At 37.6% G+C, this 17,354-nt stretch overlaps 1 protein-coding gene across 5 annotated transcripts in view; it reads right to left on the reverse strand.

Annotated features, from left to right (window-relative positions):
• LOC145480000 (protein crossbronx homolog) overlaps window positions 1–17,354 on the reverse strand; it is a 95,104-nt gene that overhangs the window by 12,828 nt on the left and 64,922 nt on the right. For 3 of the 5 annotated variants that reach the window (XM_081458491.1, XM_081458492.1, XM_081458493.1), the window contains exon 7: window positions 16,562–16,662. In XM_081458491.1, the coding sequence (XP_081314617.1) occupies window positions 16,562–16,662 (101 nt within the window). Of the gene's footprint in view, window positions 1–1,913; window positions 14,177–16,561; window positions 17,350–17,354 lie in introns of those variants that run through there. The other 2 variants (XM_081458490.1, XM_081458489.1) reach the window with 2 other exon arrangements.

Here is a 17,354-nt window from a genome sequence, read left to right on the forward strand (position 1 = left end):
GTTGTTTTAGTTTTCTTGATCCAACACCTTTACAATGGAGAAATTCACATTCGATCACTTTATCAAACTCTGACATCTTCAAAACTTCTTTACCTTTCTTCCCACTGATCTTCCTAACGTTGAAGTATTTTTTGTTTCACCAAAATCAGATACAGGCAGATTTCTGAGTTCTTGCCCTTGCAAGAACTGGAATATTAAACGTTCCTTCACACAAACTGACTATCGTTTGTGGTTTCATACGAAGCGTCATCTAAGGGCGTTGTTTGCCTTTTCTTCTCTTTCCCTACTGAACTTAAGTCAAAAAATGACTAAAGAAAGTGAAAGCAGAAGGACAGTAGTCTTCAAGATGTCGAGATCAGTGAACTAGACTGCTTATCACTAGACCTCACAGCAAGCTACACATGGAGCCATCCAGACATAGTCTAGACAGAAGACCAGATGTCTAGACTTGGTAACTTACATTTCAAATATGTTTTTATCATTGATATGTTTTTCTCCACAATGGAACACCATAGCTTAATTAAATTCTACTGCTTGAGGTATTACTTTTGTTTTATTCATGAGGCAAACTGACTCTGAAAGTGTGAAACATCTATGTGTAGCAATGGACAGTAGACTTATTGACAGCATATGTAAGAAAGCCAATTAAAGAATTAGTGTGGTGATTAGTTAAACCAGCTTGCACCTGAACGTCTTCAACCAAATAGTCGACAATTTTAAACCATAAAGGAAACTGAATGTTAACCTCACAAATTGCATTCAAATTTTGCTGACCTGAACAGCCCAACAAAGGAGTGCCAAAATAGTTTGAACTCAGCGCAGACACTTTGAATGCACTCATCTGAGTTCAGAATTATTTTATTACAAGGCGGAATTTGTTAACCTCTCTACAACGGCCACCTCTCCACAGCTGGAACGGTCACTAAAGTGCATCCCAACTGCTGAAATAACCTCACAACAACAGCTAGTTAAGGTTGCGGGGGGGGGGGGGGGGGAATATGAATTTAAGTGAAATTTTAGGAAGTTTAAAGAGGGATAAAAAGGAAAAAAAAGGTTTTGGAACACCACCAGATAGTTGAACGCCCCCGAAAGGACACCCCAGGTTGGTGGGCAACTGTTTGGTGTACGTCTACTAATTTTTAACTTCAAATTCTACTTTTAAAACAACATCAAATCTTCAAAATTTCCTATCTCCATAAATTTTACTAATCCTTTGAGAAACACTATTTATCCCCAAAACATTTACAAAACAGCCCAAAACGTAGATATGTAGGATGAGCAGTCAGATTTGTGACTGCTTGAAATGTGAACATTAGATATTTGTGTTAAAACCATAATACCCAGTCGAAATATGGTCTTCGTGTGAACCCCCGCCTTAATCAATAATAAAGTGCATTCATTCATACATTCATTCATTCAGTCAGTCAGTCATTCATTCATGATCATTCCAACTAAAAACGGATAGAAACTGGAAATGTCAGAAGTTCACAAAACCTACAATTTCAGTTCATTTTTTCTCAAGGTTCCAGTAAATAAGTGTTTTGTTATTTACCAAGTGTCAGAGAATACAACAGAGAGGTCTCATGCAATAATTAAATTTAAAAAATTACATAATTAATTTTCCCTTTTTTATATTTGTATTTCATCATCATCATGCATCATCTTTATTAGGTCGGTAAGAGCCGGTTAAACAACACACCAAAAACACACCAACCACTTACAAAATATAGAGTAAATTGAGTTATTTACATGTCCAGCAATAATACAGTCAAAAGAATAAAAATTAGCTATACTTATCTACAAGTTCTCATTAAACTAATAAGATGTAATGAAGAATGTCAGGGAAGAGCTGATTCCAATCTTTAGCAGTTCTTGGGAAAAACGAAAACTTAAACAATCACATCTTTCTTACAACAAGGTTCAACAAACTTAAGCCTATGACGTACTGCTCCTAGTGCGAGTCTCATTGCTAAAATGATATATAGATTCAGGCCAGCCTAAAAGCATAGCTCCTGGGCCGGGTTGTTCAAAGCCTGATTAAGCTAACCCAGAAAAAGGTAGAATTTTGATTTGAGTTTTGTAACTTTGCAGTGAGGTTTTCTGTATATTGTTTGGCCTTCTGTTTTGAGTTTTAATAATCACCATATACACAAAACAAAACAGCAAGAAACGTTTGTATAGAAGAAAAAGTTATAACTTGGTTAACTTTTAAACCTGGGTTAGCATTAACCAGCTTCCAAACAATCCTGCCCTGTTTCCAACAAGTTAACCTTATATGAGCCTGCGATCCAATCGATAACCAGCACTTGGTCAGCAGTCAACTTCAAAAATACACGTGACCTCAAGGAGCTGTAAATTTGAGCCTGTGATATGGTCACGTGACACTGGTCAGCGGATACCTTGTTTTGACAGGTGTCAATTGATCATAACATGGATGTCCAATATCAAGGAAGTACACAGTAAACCAAGGCTGCATGTCTCTGTCAATGTATTATTTGGAGTATGGCCGCCATGTTGGGCAACTCCGCCGTCGTCGTGTGTACACACCCACGAGCAATACTGCTAGCCAAGATAGCCATGAGAAAATCAACTCATGGGTTTCCTTTTCTTTCCTATATGAGTATTGGGCTCTGCTTGGCGGCCCTTTGGGCTGCCAGAGCTCCACTATAATAAAATATAATTAAATAACTTACCTTTTTTAATTATCGGTCCATAATCAGAGCCCACGTTGCCAAGGAAATGAGATTTTATCACTTGGAAAGATGAACTTTAACATTAAACATCAATATATCTACGACATAAAATAGCTATTAATAGCTTATTTATTACATTAGTGGTTAAAAATGCATTAAATTAGTGGTTAGCTCTTTTATTACATTAGTGGTTAAAAGTTTATTACATTAGTGGTTAGCTTTTTTGTTACATTAGTGGTTGACTTTTATTACATTAGTGGTTGATTTTTATTACATTAGTGGTTGATTTTCATTACATTAGTGGTTGATTTTTATTACATTAGTGATTAGTATTACATTAGTGATTGGTTATTACATTAGCGGGTGATACAAAATCAACCCCCAAACCATCCCAATAGTGCACTCTACACTAAAAAGTTGAGTTTTTTAAATAAATTAATCTCATAAACATTTTGCTCATTGGGTTTGTTTAATTGGAGACAAAGTAATGGTTTCTTACCTTGAAGTAATTTCAAGACAAATTTTGTGTTTGGTTTAGTCTCGCTTGACTGCCGACTGAGGTGCTTAAGTATTTTTTCTTGGTCAATTTCTAAAAAAGAAACAGCTTTTTCTTTCTTCTTCTCGTACCTGTTCACAGCCTTGGCAAGACTTTTCTGTACTTCATCTTTCGCTCAGTCACATAAATAATTTCTAGATTCTGTAAAGTTTCTGCCATTTTAAAAAAATAGAGGGACACTGTTTGTTATATTGACGTCATCTATGTGTCTGTCCTCTAATGGATCATAGGTGAGAACCAATCAAAATGTGAGAATAATTATTTGACTTATTAAGGTCATTCCACTGAAATAGAACCTGCACTGAGATTTTGTCAAACTTTGCCTATTGATTGTTTATATTATAGGAACTTAAATTTGGAAATAATCAAAGGGCTCTATGAGCCAACTCATTCATGCTCTTAGCCTTGAAATGATGAAGTGTTTATTGTGTATTGTTGTTAGCTCTTATTAACCGAGCTGGAGGTCTGTATGGGAGAATCTTGACCGAGGTCGTGAGTACAGACCAAATGCAGTGAGGTCTGTACACAAGATCAAGGTCAAGATTCTCCCATACAGACTGACTTAGTTTGGTTAATAGGATGTTTATTATATGGCAAAGAAAAAAACTATAATTCGTTTAATGTAACTGTTTGCTGACATTTTGCTTGTGAACGGTGATGAACTTAACTTAAACCTGCCGAAATTTGCTCGTTTTCTTTACCTTTTTTTCTGTCATCAGGCTTTTTGGCACTTCCATAAATGATTGAGAAGAAAATAAAAGAAAATGGTGAACATTTTTGTATTTTAGTTTGCTATTTTTCAACGCAAAATGAAACTGGTCTACAGATGCCGGTCTAGATGGGGAAATCTAGACCGTGGTCAATATCGATTTCAGCCAATCAAATTTGTGAATTTGGTTGTTCCCAGTCTTTGTGAGACACAGCCATATAATAATGTTTATTAATGTTGGTGGCACATTAATAAGCGTCAAGCTTCTTCCTGACATGTATCTTTAAGCTATCAGCAGACTTACAATTTACTGGATGATTGGGGAATGAATTATTTGCTGTACAATAGATTAGGACAGTAAAGCATTGTTCTGTGTTCTGTTATCAAGTATTTGTGTTCATTGTTTAGCAAATGTTGTGTCATCTATATTAAGTGAAAGTCTTATTTTCACTGTTTGCTTGTTACAGTTTATGTATGGTATTTTATTCAAAGAAAATGCAAGTGATTAGTTCAACATTTGTCAGTAAACCTCGAGAAAGCTTGCATAACTGTTTTATACATGTACCATGTTACAAAAAATACAGGACAAAATTAAAGGTGAATATTCTATATCATATACATTATATTTAAACTATTTTGTTATTTTGGTGGAATACATGGTGGGAACGTTGAGTGCTTGCATATAAATATGCATGTACACTCATATAACTGACCATTTACTTTACCGGTATATATTACTAGCTACAACATAGTCTATTGGGTTTTTATTGAGGCTTGTACCACTTGTAGTTCAATAAACACATATTATTGTGTTATGATATTCAAGTGCACAATGTCTTGTCCATAGCGTTCTGGATATGTGGGTTGTTTATCACTTACACAAAAATTGGCTCACCAACGATTTGTGCAAATGGTACATCGAAGCAAAAATGCTTGATGGTATTAGTTCCCTTCAGATTGACCATTTACCATTTACTGAAAAAATTCCAATTTAACAAAAGTTGAACCTTATCATAATTCCAAGATGGTGGTGAAGAAGTAAATCACAACAAAGATATTAGGTAGTCTGACAGTTCATTAACAGTCTTGATTTCTGATAGTGGAATTTTTTATGAAATTCACAACATCATCTGTTACTTATTCGACTGAGGGCCATTATTATAAAGCAATAGTATTCATTTGGCATTTCAGTAGCTTTGTAATGGAGCTTTACAGCAATTGTAAACCTGGCTGAATTATGTGCTCTAAGTCTGAAACAGGCTTTAGTTTATTTCAAGGTCGCTTCGATTTGACATGTGGGCTGTAAGTTTTGCTTAAAACAAATTCAAAACAATTAAAGAAAGCAATTTTTACTCACCAGAAATCGCAAAAGCAGGAAGGCAAAATCCACAATGGCTGCCTTGAGCTGAGGAGCTTTAAACTCATTGCACCCACAATGACTGTAATGGGGGAATATCTTGAAAATAATTTGCGCTTCTGAAATTCTAAAATTTTTCGGTATTTCCAACCAAATTCACTCTGTTTATCAACAAACAATACAGTACACATCCCATCTGGCAAGCGATTGACAACATCCAAAAACAACTGGCGACAACATGTCATTTTCAGATGGCCAGCAGTAACACCCCAGCTATATAGAGCGTTTCTTGGCATTGATCAATGCAGGAATGTCGAGATGGGCAAGTGGATATAAACGAGTTCGTCTCCAAATCCAGCGACTGAAGTCAGGCCGAGGTTTGAGCCCTGGTCAGCGCCCTTCGCTTTCTTTTTTCTTGCACTGTTATTTCCGGTTAAGATCAGGATAAATTAATCAACATTTAATTTCTGTCTACACCAATTAAAAAGTCTGCAAGGATTAAAAGTCCACGCAAGATTCCCAGATGAAGGCCCACATTGCTAAAACTCATTCACTGCGCATGCGTGCATGAATGAGTTAAAAATGAGGGGTCCCAATGTTCATTTAGGAACCTTGTTTATACACAATATATCCTTATAATAGCACCATGATTGTAGTCATGATTGCTTGCTAAACTCACGTTTCTGATGATTGTTTTTTGTTCTACTTGAAAAATTGTTCCATATTTATTTTACACAGAGAAATTTATTTCTCAACTCAAAACAACAGATAACTAGTGAGACAATCTCAGATAGTGCAGAGTGTAATTTATGGCTCTGATACAGTAGTCACATAGGTCCTCACCCATGCTGTTCTCTCCCTTGTTAGTCTACTAATATGAACGGAATATAAGCGGACAAAAACTAAATAAGACATAATCTTAGCAGTGTGTATGTTTTATGTTTGTGTTTTCTTTCAAGGCCCAAAAATAACTTACAATTAAAAGGCTGCGTGCAAGAACGTCCCCTAGATTTTTCGGCCATTTTTGAAAGTGCTTAAAACTAGCTCAATTTTGGCATGTGGGCTTCGTTTCACCTGAGAAACATTGCTCTGAAGTTTTTTTCGCTGGGTTGCTTTTCGTTCTCGAGAAATAACGTATGCAAAAAAGGCACACAAGTTGGAAAAACCGAGTGGTTTATTGCATACGCAATATCTCGAGAACGAAGCAAACTTTAGCACGAAAACTACGGGACATTGCTTAACATACCTGAACGAAACTGCATGCGAAATTTGGAGCATTTTCGACAAAGTTCAGCTTTGATTAAAATACCTGACGCCCTTTTCCCACCGAGTCCTTCAAATAAACGAAGCTGGGCCTTTGTTATGATAAACAGAGCCGATCCTTTGTTATAATAGCCAAGCCAAGCCTTTGTTATAAGTCGAAGTCTCACCTTGGTTTATTATAACAAAGGATCGGCCCGCCGCAACCGCAAGGACTTTGATTTTACTTAGAAACCAGCAAAATATCAATTTCACGCAGTTTCTATAAGCTCAAATTTGTTGATTTCAGGTCAAAAGTGCTTAAAATGTTGACTCATGTTAACGCGCGGCGGCAAGGATGTTGATTTCTCTTAGAAAGCAGCAAAATGTCAATTTTACGCAACGTAAAAGTTCAAAAATGTCGATTTTAGGTCAAAAAAGGTTTAAATGTTGATTTCATGTTAACCCGTGACAGTAGGGATGTTGATTTCACTTAGAAAACAGCAAAATGTTAATTTTACGCAGCGTATAAACTCAAAAATGTTGATTTCAGGTCTAAATAGGTAAAAATGCTGATTTCACGTTAACGCGTAACGGCAAGGATGTTGATTTCACTTAGAAAACAGCAAAATGTTAATTTCACGCAACGTATAGGCTCAAAAATGTTAATTTCAGGTCTAAATAGGTAAAAATGCTGATTTTACGTTAACGCGTGACGGCAAGGATGTTGATTTCACTTAGAAAACAGCAAAATGTTGATTTCATGCTGCGTATAAGCTCAAAAATGTTGATTTCAGGTCTAAATAGGTAAAATGCTGATTTTATGTTAACGCGTGACGGCAAGGATGTTGATTTCACTTAGAAAACAGCAAAATGTTGATTTCACTCAGCGTATCAGCTCAAAAATGTTGATTTCAGGTCTAAATAGGTAAAAATGCTGATTTTACGTTAACGCGTGACGGCAAGGATGTTGATTTCACTTAGAAAACAGCAAAATGTTGATTTCACGCTGCGTATAAGCTCAAAAATGTTGATTTCAGGTCTAAATAGGTAAAATGCTGATTTTATGTTAACGCGTGACGGCAAGGATGTTGATTTCACTTAGAAAACAGCAAAATGTTGATTTCACTCAGCGTATAAGCTCAAAAATGTTGATTTCAGGTCTAAATAGGTAAAATGCTGATTTTATGTTAACGCGTGACGGCAAGGATGTTGATTTCACTTAGAAAACAGCAAAATGTTGATTTCACTCAGCGTATAAGCTCAAAAATGTTGATTTCAGGTCTAAATAGGTAAAAATGCTGATTTCACGTTAACGCGTGACGGCAAGGATGTTTGATTTCACTTAGAAAACAGCAAAATGTTGATTTCACTCAGCGTATAAGCTCAAAAATGTTGATTTCAGGTCTAAATAGGTAACAATGCTGATTTCGCGTTCACGCGTGACGGCAAGGATGTTGATTTCACTTAGAAAACAGCAAAATGTTAATTTCACGCAACTTATAAGCTAAAAATTGTCGATCTCAGGTCTAAATAGGTAAAAATGCTGATTTCACGTTAACGTGTGACGGCAAGGATGTTGATTTCACTTAGAGAACAGCAAAATGTTAATTTCACGCAACTTATAAGCTAAAAATTGTTAATTTCAGGTCTAAACAGGTAAAAATGCTGATTTCACGTTAACGCGTGACGGCAAGGATGTTGATTTCACTTAGAAAACAGCAAAATGTTGATTTCACGCTGCGTATAAGCTCAAAAATGTTGATTTCAGGTCTAAATAGGTAAAAATGCTGATTTCACATTAACGCGTGACGGCAAGGATGTTGATTTCACTTAGGAAACAGCAAAATGTTGATTTCACGCTGTGTATAAGCTCAAAAATGTTGATTTCAGGTCTAAATAGGTAAAAATGCTGATTTCACGTTAACGCGTGACGGCAAGGATGTTTGATTTCACTTAGAAAACAGCAAAATGTTGATTTCACTCAGCGTATAAGCTCAAAAATGTTGATTTCAGGTCTAAATAGGTAACAATGCTGATTTCGCGTTCACGCGTGACGGCAAGGATGTTGATTTCACTTAGAAAACAGCAAAATGTTAATTTCACGCAACTTATAAGCTAAAAATTGTCGATCTCAGGTCTAAATAGGTAAAAATGCTGATTTCACGTTAACGCGTGACGGCAAGGATGTTGATTTCACTTAGAGAACAGCAAAATGTTAATTTCACGCAACTTATAAGCTAAAAATTGTTAATTTCAGGTCTAAACAGGTAAAAATGCTGATTTCACGTAAACGCATGATGGCAAGGATGTTGATTTCACTTAGAAAACAGCAAAATGTTGATTTCACGCTGCGTATAAGCTCAAAAATGTTGATTTCAGGTCTAAATAGGTAAAAATGCTGATTTCACATTAACGCGTGACGGCAAGGATGTTGATTTCACTTAGGAAACAGCAAAATGTTGATTTCACGCTGTGTATAAGCTCAAAAATGTTGATTTCAGGTCTAAATAGGTAAAAATGCTGATTTCACGTTAACGCATGACGGCAAGGACGTTGATTTCACTTAGAAAACAGCAAAATGTTGATTTCACGCAACTTATAAACTAAAAATTGTTAATTTCAGGTCTAAACAGGTAAAAATGTTGATTTCACGTAACGCGTGACGGAAAGGATGTTGATTTCACTTAGAAAACAGCAAAATGTTAATTTCACGCAACGACTATAAGCTCAAAAATGTTGATTTCAGGTTTAAATAGGTAAAATATGGCGGCCAGAAAATAGTGTTAACATCCGGAACTTACTTTGGTTATCTGGGACAATGATTATCTGCACTGAACAAATAAACATCAAATAAGCACTTTTCTAAATACAGCAACGTCTTAAATGGCTAAAAATCACGAGATAAATACATATTTTTCGACAAACGCGATCGTAGCTTTATGTCATGCACCGCCTAACAGATTAACAAATTAACCCTTCTGCGCAACGTACGGGTCTCCATACATCTGCATGTCCACTGATCCCAGAAGTTCAAAACACTACAAATCATGCCGATATGAAATAAAATCAACGCAACCTGGATCACAGATCTATGTTACAATCGATCGCTGCTTGTTGGCCATTATTACCTTTAAATGAAAAAAGCCGAAACAATCTAGTTACCAGTTCGAGAAACGCGAGCAGAACATGATCGCAATGCATGCCAGGAAGGGTCTTTACACCTCGTGCGCGGGAAAACATGGCGGTTGATACAAGACAAGTTTTATCACTCAAAAACCAGTTCTCGCTTTCCAAACTTTGACACTTGCAATGCTTGGCAAATGGGCCACAACTCACGAGAGGGTATTTTTCTTGGGCAAGAACTGCTCTTGGACTTTGCTGCCTGGCTCGATCTGACTTCGAATGCCGATAACACGATTACGGTATATCAGCTACCTTCGAAGTTTCAGAACACATTTTGATTCTTTAAAACGTGCTGATGACTTATGGGTTTATCGAGGCTTTATGATGCCTCTCAACCACCAGGCAGGCACACAAGGTACTTTAACACTATGCTTAAGATATTAGTTGACAGAGTTCTAATGCGGCACATCTCTTTTTCGTTCGATGGTATTTCGTTTGCCGCTCGATTGATTCATGTGTTGTGTTTACGTCACAATAACCGATGTAAACAATCTGTTCCCAGATTTCTGCTCTATATACTATTTTCCTTTGACTTTAAGACAGCTAAGATTCAGTGGAATACACTATAAACAGTCTGCCTGTTTGCTGTTCAACAAAATAATAAGGTTTCTTTTGTTTTTTGTTCAACAAAAGATCTCCAAAAGATGCCGCTTGGAAAACTGAGCTTTTTGCATACATTATTTCTCGAGAATGAAGAGCGCCCCAGCCAAAAAAAATCCAGAGCAATGTTTCTGAGGTACAACGAAGCCTACATGCCAAAATTCAGCTATTTTTGAACACTTTCAAAATGGCCAAAAAATCTAGGGGACGTTCTTGCACGCGGCCTTTCAATTACCGTTTGTCAAGATGGTTTTGAAAGGCATTGCAGCAAATGTGACAATTGTACTTTTCGCACCAATGTTTGTAACTTGATACTTTTGTTTTCCTCGCCAATGTGTGCCAAAAGGTACCTTTGTTTCCACAAAAATATAGGAAAGATGTGTATTTTTTTTTACTCACTGCTGGAGATAACTGGAAAATAAAAGTTAAATATCTGCTGAAAAGTCAAAGAGGAACGATTTTGTTTAATTCAAAATGCAAATTTTCATTTCACAGATAAACAAGAACTAATCTAATCATCAAATAGTCACGTCGAGCCACGGGAGAGTGCGCTCTTATGCTGTTGCCAGCCGAGTTGGTGTAAACAATAAAACCACATCAAACTAATACACAATGCTATTGAGTAATACAACTGAGGAGTGTTTCAACGAGAAGTATTGAAGGTAGAGATCTTTACTTGACCAAAATTATATCCTACATAGGTGAGCAAGTCACCTCATCGACTGATGAAATTAATTGGAGGTTTCAGTAAGTACCACGGAATGTGCGGCAATAATAACGAAGTTTCTTTTGTCACAAATTTACTTGTTTTACGTGTAACAACATGGGAAAGTTTCGGCTGAATATGAACTTTGTGCTCTCTTTCATAGAAGAGGAAACAAACAAGCTGCTAAGGAGAAGCAATATGTTCCCATTCTCTATTTCAACCCTGGCAAACACACAATACTCATGAAACAGCAGACGACATTTCTTGAATCGAGCTAGGGAAGATTCCAGAAGATAAGCAGTCACAGTAGCGTTCTTTGCACCTGAAATATAACTGCTATCCCCAGCCAAAACGAGAGTGTGGTATCACTCATTTACAAAAAGTAAAAAAAAGCATGCATCTGAACTCGAGAACGGAGTTTATCACACTAGCAATGCTAGAGCGCATGCGTCTTACATGTTATGCTCTACCACAAGGGAAAGCATTCAACGGTCATGGGTAGTCCCATAAGAAATGTATCTTTTGGCTAACATAAAGTCGACTTTGACGCTAACTAATCTGCGCATGCATTTGGAGAGAATTGCTTTTGTTCTTAAGACAATGGCACCACAAGGATAGCATGAGATTTGCAAAACCATATATATATCTTTGTCATGTTACCAAAGAAAGCAACGTAAATCTGACAGGTTTTGCGTAATCCACTAGGGTACCTACCCCACCCAACTCCCCTTCCCGCAAGGCTAATTGATTAATTGTAATTAATTAATTAATTAATTAAACAAACATTAAAGTTTACACCTTATGGCATTAGTGGCTTAGCAAACATCAGCCCCCTAAACCATCTCAATAGTGCATTCTGCACTAAAAATGATAGGTCACCACACTCGTTTGCAAGAAAATGATGATTTACCTCCACTTGTAAAAGAAAACGCCACCATTTTTTAATGCGCGCACGCTAATCACATGTGAAATTATGCGCAGTAGGGATGCGCAATGCAATACTGTGGAATGACCTTAAATGTAAATACTAGTAGTAATTGTAGATTAAAGAGTGCGTTCGAGTTTTGGTAGGCTTGGTATGTTAAAAAAACAAAAATTCTACAGACAGCATTAATTTTTGTGCCTGAGCTGTTAGGTGGGCGTGAAATTGGTCTCCATTCAGCAGGGGCAAAACTCGCAAATGAATTGATCAAATGAATTTCATCTGTACTCATTAGGATCCCGCCCAGGAAAAACTCTCCTCTGGGATCCTGGTGAGAATCCTGGCGGGAAGCAAAATCTTGGTAGTATTCCCGGTGAGAACTAAATTCTCGTGAGAAAAAATTCTTGCGTAGAAATTCCCGCCGAGAGGTTGCACATTCTCGTGGCTGAAATGCAAATCCAGGTGAGGGTGCATTAAACCTGATCTTGAGATTTGACCCTGGAAGCAACTAACCACTCTAAAACTATCGTGAACTATATCTAGTTAAAGTTTTAATATTCATTACAACTTTATCTTACAGTTCCACATGTTGAAAACAAGCAATGAAGATGAAATCCCACACGAGTTTTACCTAAAGCATGCCAATCGCGTCTGAGACAAACTGGAGCTTTTAATGGCAACGCGACAACTAGCCGCATGCTCTTAAACGTGCTTCGTAGTTTATACACAGGGATCACACAATCTTGTTGAATAGGAAGAGAGTAAATAAAGGAATGAAAAAGATTGCATGCTCCCTGTGCTTGCCACGGGAATCTTTCCGCCAAGGTCGTTAACCCAGCAATACGATTGGCTGGCTAGAATCACGTGGGACATAGCATACACTATTCCGCGAGTTGGAGAGAAGGCATCTCAGGAGGTTTGAGGGCTTCTTCAAGTGCTGCTAAAAAATCCACCTCAGAAAAGAGCTGAAAAATTGTTTTTGCCTGGTTTGTTTACTTCGAAGCTTCAGCAAGGACCTTTCTGCAGGGAAAAGGTGTTTTGTTGAAGTTGTTGTAAGCTTAAATTGCATGCCAGCTGTGTGAGCGTCAAACCATGGAGGTTGGTTGTGCGAGGAATTTCATGAAGACTTCTTGAAGCTAGCCTCGATGGAACTGTGTGCATATACGCTGAACAATTTTACCAGACTCCAAAACTGGAAGGACTTAACTTTTGACTTGATGAGGCTTGAAATGTCATTCATGAAAACTATGAATGCAAATTTGCTTCTTCACAGCTTCAACTGATTAAGTTTGGTAGACCATGTTATCTTCCATTTTGTTGTTATTTCAGTAATGATTTTCTTTTACTAAAAATTTTGTTACATGCAGATATCGCAAGGTGTCGAGCACAAGAATATTCACATTTCTTTCATTGTAAAGCATATCATGCCAATTTGTGTATGAGCTTTGGTGTTTTATCTTCTTGCGAACCAAAAAACTGTGATTAAACTTTTTTGTTAGCTAATTAATTAAATCGTGTTGTTTTGAGTCTGTTTATCAGTCTGTTTTTCTTGATATCCAGCTGTTTTTAAACTTCAAACTTTGCACCATGAATTTTGCCAGAACTTCTTCTTAAATCGTTGACACCATTTTTGTGTCACTGACAAACAAATTTAAGTGGCATTAAATCAAACCGCCACATAGCTATATGTGTACGTTTTTTAATTAAGTTAACTACCCTCAAGCACTTAAATACTGGGAGGCTTTAACCTTTATTTAAAAGACGATGGCTCCAAAAGAAATTTGTGGCAGCATGTCTAAAATTTTGCCGAGATTCCCACAGTGAATCTCACCAAGAATTTCACTCCCTGCCATGAGTATTGGTGAGATTCCCGGCAAGATCGCAGAGAGATTTTGGCCACCAGGAATTTGCTTCTCGGCAAGGATCTTGCCAAGATTCACGTTAGGAATCCTGGTGAGATTTTGGCTGCTGCGAACCTCGGCAAGATTCATGGTAGGATACTGGCGAGATTTTAACCACCGGGATTTTTGCTTCACGGCGAGAATCTCGGCGAGATTCGCGGCAGGAATCCCAGCGAGATTTTGGCCACTGGGATTTTTGCTTCTTGCCGAGAATCTTGGTGAGATTCATGGCAGGATCCCAGTAAGATTTTGGCTGCCAGGAATTTCGCTTCCCCGCGAGAATCTTGCTTGGATCCCGCCGGGATTCCTGCCGGGAATAAAAATACAGGGGGGGTCACATTTAGTCTGCAGTTCCCATTTTATACCTGAGTCAGTGCACGCTTTATGCCCAGTCCGTAATGCTTAGTCTGTGTTTTATACCTAACTGTGTTTTATGCCCAGTCCATAGTCTGTAATCTGCAGACCGCAGTCCCAGTGTGTGTTTTATACTGATCGTGTAAATCAACACCAACCATGTTTGTTCTGTCGGTATGCAAGACAACATGCTTTTAGTGCCAAAACAAGGACAATTATTTTGTTTCTGAACACGACTTCACGAATCACCTTTGCTTTTGGTTAACAGCTACAGGTCTAGGGCACTTTCACTTCTGAAACAATGAAACGGAGGACATGTTGGTTTACCAAAGCAACCCTGTGGGAGGGTAACTCTTTTCCTATGTTAACACTTTCGTTGGGTTTATGTTACATAGTTTGGGCACAGAAATCTAGGCCAGCAAAGTTGATTTATTCAGCAGAAAGCAGCACTGGTTTCGGTCGAAGAGAAGAGGGTACACAACACACAGCCAAACTACAGCTTTCTGTTTGTACAAAAAGTCATACACATTTCATGAAGACACGTCTGCAAGGTTTTAAAATGCCATTAACACTGACTTCGAACTTTAAATAAACAACTTAGCCACTAGTCTTCAATAAGCTGCCTTGAAAAGTCATACACATTTTGTGAAGACATGTCTACAAGGTTTTTAAATACCATTAACACTGACTTCAGTATCTGTTACAGTTTGCAATAAGCTTCCTGGACACTTGCAAGTCTGCAATATTGCACAACACTCGAAAGTAAGCACATGGATGAACATGATGTCATTCGCCCCTGAAGAATTTTTTTTGGGGGGGCGTGGAATTGATGTCCCCGGATTCATAGGTCTCAAATTTTTCTGCATTACACGATTAGAACTGCGTTCTGTCGAAAGCAATAACTCTAGTTCTTCCATGCATTCGAGTGTTTACACTTTTCTGACTTGAAGCACGCCAAATTTACCAGTGGATTTTTCTACCGGTGACATAAATACGTATTAACCAACGAACAAACAAGTACTGATTCTATGTCATAATGCCACATGCAATCAACAAACCTCGCAGAACAGCTGAGTTCAAGTACCAAAAAAGTATTTTTCATCCAGCTTTTGTTCTCAGATACTCAAGGATATGAATTTTCAGGAAGCAGTTGAATATGATCTATCCACACTTGATTTGAAGTCTTTGAAAGAGGGACAAAGAAATGCAGGGGAAGGCTATTTATTCGGCCAATACGTGTTTGTTTACTCATGATCGGGAGTCCTGATCGTTTGGGTAAAGTTTGGACCTTTTGAAGAACAACAGAGCCGCTCGTACAGGTTGTGTAATTGTTGAACTTTTTGTTGCCTTAATAAGTAACCAAGTTTCTTCTCTGAAATGAAATCACATTGCAGCAAATTTGCATCGGTCGTTTTAGCGGGCTGGAAGTAGTCGTCAATAAATACCTAGGAATGACTTTCAGGAACAGCACTCCATTCTCTGCTGTTCACTGCGACTTCGATTCCCCATGTTATTGAATCAAGAGATCTAGAGCTTTACAGAATTAAAGCTCTCCCCAGCTGACTCCATCTTCTTGCACAGTTTCTACTTGGGCTAATGCATTTGTCACACAGCTATCTGGTCGATCTGGACTACAACAAGTAATAAATACGGCTGAGTCTTTTCAGGAGGCGTTACTCAATGGAACAGCTTTCACCGTTAATCAATATTGCTGACTACGTACATACATACATGATTTCATTTGAGTTCATAGCACACAGTACTCAAAGAAATCAAGTCTGCTTTTGCCATGATAGCGTGTGGAGCACATGAAAAAATGAGAAGTATCAATCATGTTTTACATGCCAAAAACTTATGCTCTGATTCAAATCTCTGCAAGTGAAACAAGTGGACCTTTCGGAACTTACATTGCTTATGCTCGCGACTTCGCCGGGGACTTCGTCACTTGAACATTGACTTGTGGCAAGTCTGTGGAGTGGTATACATCCATTCATGTATGTATGTACCATGGAATAGAGCATGATCGAGTCATGAGTATTTTCTCGGTATACACGCAAGCCTTTAGGCGAGTGAGTATACCGAGAAAACACATTCAAGTGATAAGTTATGTGGAATATTCCATGATATGACAAAGAAGTGTATGTTGTATAACTATGTTATACCATACCATAGAAAACACAGTGGCCATCACAATTCATGTAGCACACAATGGGAAGTTTGCAATGGGTGTAATATCATCAAGTATACAGTGGCTTTCCTGTATTCTAATTGGCTGCATTTTCTTTCGCATGGTATAAATAGCAATATTCCATGGATGCCCAGAGCAAGCAAAATGTACCTGAACTGTTGTCTTGGTTAACTTCAGAATCAAACAACTGGAGAGCATCTGTGGCACACTGTTTAGCTTTTTGTTTAAATTCCTCCATGTCACTATGAACTCTGAAAAGGAATTGAGAAATAATAGCTCAATTAATGGCAATAGTAACCGGTTTTTGACCAAGCTTGTTTGGTGCAGATGGCTGGATATTGGCCAAGTTCTCAATTGCATGTTTATGGACCGAGATTAATACAAAAAAAGAATGAGGCCAATATTCAGCCATCTGCACCAAACAAGCTTGGTCAATTTAACAAATTGACAACAGCTTTTCATACGTCGGTCCTGTGATTGATCATGAATTTCATCATAACATTGTCAAAGTAGCTGTGGCGCAGACTACTTTGACAATGTTATGCAAAATTCACTTTCAGTAACAGGACAGCACATGAAAAACTGACGTCATTTTGCTTTTTACAATAACAAAAAGCGCATCATGTAAATGATAAATTCATGTGTCTGTCTGCTTATTGACAATGAAATTGGCCAATGAGCAAGTGAAAATTTCTGAAGCTATTGTGAAAAAGATTTGTCATGTGGCATAAAGAAGACCATTTTCTTACACAAACAGCAGGTAATCCTGCACACGCAGGATAGTGCCATCTTGCCTACTCTGGTAGCCAATCACAGTGCATGATTTGGTTCATTTTATCCAACATGGAGCCAGCAATTTAATAAACTCAAATACTAAAACTCAACTGCCTCATAAGATAAATTTAAGACAAAGTCATAAGAAGCTGAAAAAAGGAAATACTTA

This window comes from Orbicella franksi, chromosome 2, assembly GCF_964199315.1.
Source record: "Orbicella franksi chromosome 2, jaOrbFran1.1, whole genome shotgun sequence".
NCBI classification, from domain to species: domain Eukaryota; kingdom Metazoa; phylum Cnidaria; class Anthozoa; order Scleractinia; family Merulinidae; genus Orbicella; species Orbicella franksi.